The 6,000-nt window shown below is 49.0% G+C and overlaps 1 protein-coding gene across 1 annotated transcript in view; it reads right to left on the bottom strand.

Annotated features, from left to right (window-relative positions):
- Positions 1-307: 307 nt before the first annotated feature.
- The window catches only part of CCDC12 (coiled-coil domain containing 12), a 28,201-nt gene continuing 22,508 nt past the window's right edge, over positions 308-6,000 (bottom strand). Inside the window, exons 3-7 of the mRNA XM_072328246.1 lie at positions 3,733-3,812; positions 1,923-1,984; positions 1,806-1,840; positions 1,353-1,429; positions 308-1,102 (exon numbers count right to left, since the gene is read on the bottom strand). Of these exons, the coding sequence (XP_072184347.1) occupies positions 1,023-1,102; positions 1,353-1,429; positions 1,806-1,840; positions 1,923-1,984; positions 3,733-3,812 (334 nt within the window). The 3' untranslated portion in view covers positions 308-1,022. The remainder of the gene's footprint in view (positions 1,103-1,352; positions 1,430-1,805; positions 1,841-1,922; positions 1,985-3,732; positions 3,813-6,000) is intronic.

The raw sequence follows: 6,000 nt of genomic DNA, 5'->3' as shown, positions 1-6,000 counted from the left end.
CTTTCCAACCAAACGCAAGACAGCTCAGAAACCCACGTTGTTGGGCACCCAACCTGCAACATACCTACACTCCCCACTGCCAAGAGCCACCAACACGGTGATGGTGTCAACCAGAGGTGCAGGACACACAGCACAGCTCAGACCCAGGAGTTCTAAGAGCAATAGGTACAAGCTCAGCCACCCCAAACTTACACCAGCTGAACCTGGTCCCCATCCTGGAGGCAAACAGGAACCAGCAAATGGCCTGAAGTCACCACAGATATGAGGAAGATGAAGTGAGCTGCCTCTGCACAGACCAAGCAACAGCTTCCTCCACGGTGGGATAATTTTATTATGAAAAATACTTGTTACGACAAACTTTTGTCAATTATAAAACATACAGAGGAACGGTGCACGTTGCACAGCCTGGAGGGTCTGGAAGCTTCAGAAACATACATTAGCCTCTCAGTTGGACACTTCTCTCAACACAGAGCAGTCAACAAGTTCTGAGCACGCAACTCTTCCAGGACAGTCACTCTCTACATGCTGGGTATGACCATGGGGGAAAAATTCCCTAATATTGAGCAGATGTTCTCCAGAGCAAGAGACCCTGTTGTTCTCTATAACAATGACATCAGTTTTCTGCAGGAAGGAGCACCCTGACAAAAAGCACTGCCCCTAAGGGATGCTGGAGGCTGTGTGAGGATCTCTTAACCAAGGAAGTGAGAGTTTCCTGGATGTACGTTCTTTGGCACTTGGTCCCTTTGCCCACATCTTCCCTGCTCCAACTCCTGTCAAGTTCAAGGCAAACTGGATGCCTGTCCCACTCCCATCAACCCTCCATGGTCCTAAAAAGTGGTCTGTGCAACGTGCTTCATCCACCAGCCACAGTCTCTCAGAGATGGAAACGCTGCTCCTCAAATCTGCTCCTTTCCTCCAGGACTCGTGGGCTCCTGGTAAAGTGCTGGTCAGCAACGAGGCTCCTCTACCTGACAGCGATGGGATCAGTGTTGCTGGCAGAGCCCATGTCCAGATGGAGCACATCAGTCAGAGTCGCTTCCATCCTGCTTTGCTGACCCAACAGCTGCTGCCAGCTCCTCCTCCTGACCTTTCAAGCGCTCTCCTGCAAGTAAGAAAAAGCAGTTACCTCATAATATCCCTTTGTATGGTAGAAAAGCTAAACTGCAGCCCCTATGTCTGCAAACCATTCTTCCTTATCATTCAAACCTTCCCCCTTGGGAAGGGAATTAAGCTTTACCAGCTCCTCCCTGCCCAACAGTAAGGCACTGAGCTCCCCACAAGGACTGTATGTGTGTCATCCCTCCAGAACAACTGGTGGCCCCATACACCATCCCCATGGCACCACCACATACGAATCAGTTCAGCAATGGCTCTCTGAGTCCTCTTCTCCAGCTTCTCCATCTTCTTGGCTACGTCTCGTTTTAAATCCCTAGGGAGGAAAATGATGACATCAGAACACATCCTTACCCCCAGGCAGTTGTGAATGCACCCATGTTGCACCTTTCCTAGCAGGAAAGAAACTCCTTTGCTCTCCTCTGAACATCATGGAGCAGAACAAAACAACACAGCTCATGAGCAAACCAACATGACAACCCTGGCACTGAAGCCACCATGCTGACAAGTACCCCAAAGGGACAAATAGAGCCACATGCAATAAAAGAGAGAACAGTCCCATGCCTCATGTTTCCCTCAACAGGTTTCCCAGTTGAAGCACTTCTAGTCCAATCTGGACAACCTCCAGGTGATGGCAACACACTGGTGATGCAAACACTCCTTTCTAGGGGCAGAGCTCAGCAGACACTCACCAGTCTGGCTTCCTGGGGGCCAGGTTTGTCAGATCCTAGGGATTAAGAGAAGACATCCAGTGAGATCTGGAAGCAATGCAGAGATGTATGTCCAGCACAGAGCAGCTCTATACATACCACTTCGTCAATGATGGGCTCTGGCTTAGCTGCCTCCAGCTGGTCCTTCACATTGTCTTCCACTAGATGGAGAAACAGGATCAGCATCAGCACAGCGGGACACCAAGGGAACAAGGAATGGGGAGACCCATCAGAGCCCTTTGGAAAAGCTTTTACAATAAAAGCCCAGTTTGAACAGCATCACTTTAATAAGGTAGTACCCACGTGTGAATCCACATGGGTGCACATATACCTTCACCCCCAAACTCTCCCCAGAGACTTGTAAAAAATATCTGCAAATGATGCAAAACTAACAATTAAACACAACAAACAGCAGCAGGAAATCTACTGGGTTCAGGTCCCATGTTGGCAAGGGCTGCATCCATCTGCCACTTTGCATGTCCATAGGACTCGAAGTTGCAATTTGACTCACTGTGACTCATTTATGAGGCCACGGCATAAAACCATGCTCCAGAAGTGACCAAGCTCCAACCCAGCCCTTACACAAATGCCTCCAGATACTGGGGAGCTAATGGCAAAGCATGCAATGAGAAAAGCCTTCATCCATCAGTTCCAGCTCTGTGCACGGTGACAGCGTGGCCACCAGGGATAGGGCACATCCATCAGGGAGGAACAAAATCCTGCTCCAGCATACGCCCAATGGATAGTCAATGTGAACCCACTTTGGCACCTATTTCCTGTCCTATTCCCTGCCCAAAGTACCCAAGGTTACTTCAGATGCAGGAGCAGCACTACAGCCCCGAACAGACTGGAAGAGAACATGGGTTTTACTGGAAAGAGTCACAACTGCTGTTCCAATTCCAACCCACACACAGGGGAAGAGCTGAAGAAGTTTGTAACTTGAACAAAAGGATAAAGAAAGAGCAGTGTCAGCATTCCTACCTAGCAGATCACTGCCAAAGACAGCCTTTTTATTTAGGGCATTTTTAAAGAGATATATTCCAGGAGGACTTCATATCACAAGATCAAGGGAACTCCTACCCTTTACCTCCCTTCTCAAAGCTATGCAGCAGTTCAGTGCTAGGAAACAACAGACTGAACGCCCTTAGACTCATGACTAATATTTGTTTAAAGGTAATTCAAACATAACAGCCCCAATCTCCTTGAGAATTGTGCAGTGAGAGCCCGGCTCTTCCGAGCATCTGCCCTCTCATTTGGGCTGGACTGTGTGTGCTCAGACACACACCCCACTTGTGCAATGCAGGGTGTGCAACCCCACAGGGATGATGAAGCAACGGAGCCTGCAAGCACCACCACTCTCACTCCCAACTAGGTTTGGGCATGCAGACACATCTCCCAGTATCTGAAGTCAGCAGCTGCAACCAGAATACGTCCTGGTGACTCTTCTACCTGGGGCTGCAGTTACACCCCAGGAGCACAGAGGTTTCCCAGCCATCTGATTTTGGAAAAAAAAAAAGGTATAATTCATTCATTTTGCAACAGGTTGGCTAGATGCAGAGCACTGTGCTGCTTTATATGCCCACAGCACCACGAGTGCTGGTGGGAGGAATGCTCAGCAGTGGGAGGGAATCAGATCATAGAGACGTTTGAGTTGAAAGTGACCTTTAAAGGTCATCTAGTTCAAATTCTCTGCAGCCAACAGGAACACCAAGAGCTAAATCAGACTGCTCAGAGCCCTGTCCTGCTTGATCTTGAAGGTCTCTATCTCTATGGAGTGTTAAAGTGTACCTCTGCAGTGCACACCCACAAAGCGCCCTGCATGCTTGCATCCTTGCTGAGGCATCAGCGCTATCTCAGGAAGTGCTGTTGCTCTGCTCCTCCCTCATTTCAGCTCCCACCTCTCACCCACCTGAAGCTGGCTTGGCTGGGGGCAATTTCCTCTTCTTCAGCTCCTCATCTTCAGGGTCATAGTTTCGCAGTATGATCTCCCTAGGAAAGAAGTATACGGTAATGAGACATGTGCATGCTAGCCAGAGAACAGCCATGACCCAGACACAGAAATCCCAACATGGGAAGGATGGGACAAAAGAGTATTTCTAAGTACAAGAGGTGATGGTGACCCAGAATCTCCCCCACACTGCACAAAACCCAACCAAACACAACCCAACCATCTCCTCACTGCATACACCTCCCCCCTATTCAGATGCTAATTCTGCCCCTTTTACCTGAGTCACTTCCCTGCTAGACTGAGTGGATGGAAAAACAACAAGGTGTTTGCTTGTTTCTTTGCTGAAATATCATTTCAGGTTGGTGCCTGAAGTGACTGACATTTAACAGAGCCATTTCAGAACACACAAAATGCATGGATTTCAGCCGCACGTCCTACTAATTTCCACAAAGGGCAAACCTTTGTCATTTGCCACCATACCCAGAGGCAACACCTTGTTTTTCTTTCTGCCTTATTCCTATTTTGCCAGGTGCTGTTGTTGGGTTCTGTAGTGACATTCGTCTCAGCCCAACACCTTTCCAGTATCCTGCACTGAGCAAACCCTGCTTGCCAGCCTCACCTACACGCAAAGGGTCTGACCCACAGAGGTGGTGGGGAGGTGCAGCTTGAGTTTAAGGGTTACTCACAGTATTGAACCGCTACGCCCTCTGCAAATTTGGCTTTACCATGGTTTCATAGAGTCATAACATCATTAAGGTTGGAAAAGAGCTCCCAGATCCCCAAGTCCAACCCCAGCCCACCCCTCCATGCCCACTGACCACGTCTTCCAGCTCCAGGGATGGCGAACTCACCACCTCCTTGGGCAGCTGTGCCAACGCCTGACCACACTCTTTTTGGACAAGAAATTGTTCCTAATATCCAACCTGAACCTACCCTGGCACAGCCACAGAATATTCTGTGTTGGGATGGACCCAAGAAGACCATCAAGTCCGACATGAGTACAGTTGTTTCTCTTGTGTCAGCTCCCCAACACCTCACATTCTGTTCTTGCAGTCCCATCTGCAACATGTAACTCAAGAGCAATGCAACTGGCACGTTGGGAAGCAGGACCAGGCAGGTTAGGACACTGCAGAAATTCCTCATGTGTCAAGCCCAGGTTGCCCAATCCTTCAAACCAGCGTTAGCCACAATAGCCCAGGTTTCCCCAGCACTTGTGAAAGGAAGGAGGAAGCAGTCGCCTTGCATTGTGCAGTTTTATGGGTATTTTTATGTTAAACTGCCCTGGGAGAAGGCATTTATTACATTAACCTGGACTGTCATCACTCCCTAACCAGCATGGTGGTTCTTTTTAGGCCTAATGATCTTCTATGATGCATAACTGCATCATTGGACAAGAGCCACTGATGTCATCCATCCGGGGTTCAGTAAGGCCTTTGACAGTTGATCTGTTTTGATGGGATGAGTGGAAACTGTTTCAAACTAAAAGAGGGGGGATTTTACAAGCTCCACTCAGTAGGGACTGAGTTGTTAAGGAGGGAGAGAAGCTGCTAACTCACCCTGGAGGTGATGGGATGTCAGGCAGTGATGTTGGCCATCTGGCCATGGGCTGCCTCCTGCTCACTGGAGAGGATTTATCATACCGAGTGACAACATCAGACCCTGCAGAATGCAAACATGCAACCTCTCCTACACTTTCTGCTCGTTTTAGCTCACGTATAGTCCCAAGTTCCCCCTGGTGCTTTCAGATCCTTATTAAAGCCATGCCCAATTGTAGGAGAAAACAGATGCAGATCGATCCCTTTAATGAGGTGCACGATGCAGGAGGAGTTCTCACACCTGCCTCCAGTCATTGCTGGCACCCAGCACACCCATGCTTACTCCTCAGGGGTTTTGGCATGAGTGAACCCAGCCGTGCTGTGCTCCCCAGCAGCAGAAGCTGTTGCCTTGGTCTCCCTATTTCACTGTGGTCTGCCTGTTTTTCTTTGCATCTCTGAAAATGAGCAGATGGATGAGGAGCCAGAGGTGCTATACCCCTAACAATCTGAAGGAAGGGAGGCAAGGGTCAAAAGCACGTATTTAAGACGACATTGCTGGCCTTCCACAGAGTGGGTTAAATAAAGTTCAGGTGTCAGCAGTTCTTCCAGCGCTGCTGTTCCACAGAGACAGCCCAGCATGCTTCTCAAATTATCAAAGTTCCCACGACAACAAAGACAACAGAGTTAACAACAG

This window comes from Excalfactoria chinensis, chromosome 2 (genome assembly GCF_039878825.1).
Source record: "Excalfactoria chinensis isolate bCotChi1 chromosome 2, bCotChi1.hap2, whole genome shotgun sequence".
NCBI classification, from domain to species: domain Eukaryota; kingdom Metazoa; phylum Chordata; class Aves; order Galliformes; family Phasianidae; genus Excalfactoria; species Excalfactoria chinensis.
The sequence above is the reverse complement of the archived record's forward strand: the minus strand, read 5'-3'. Positions and strand labels throughout refer to the sequence as shown.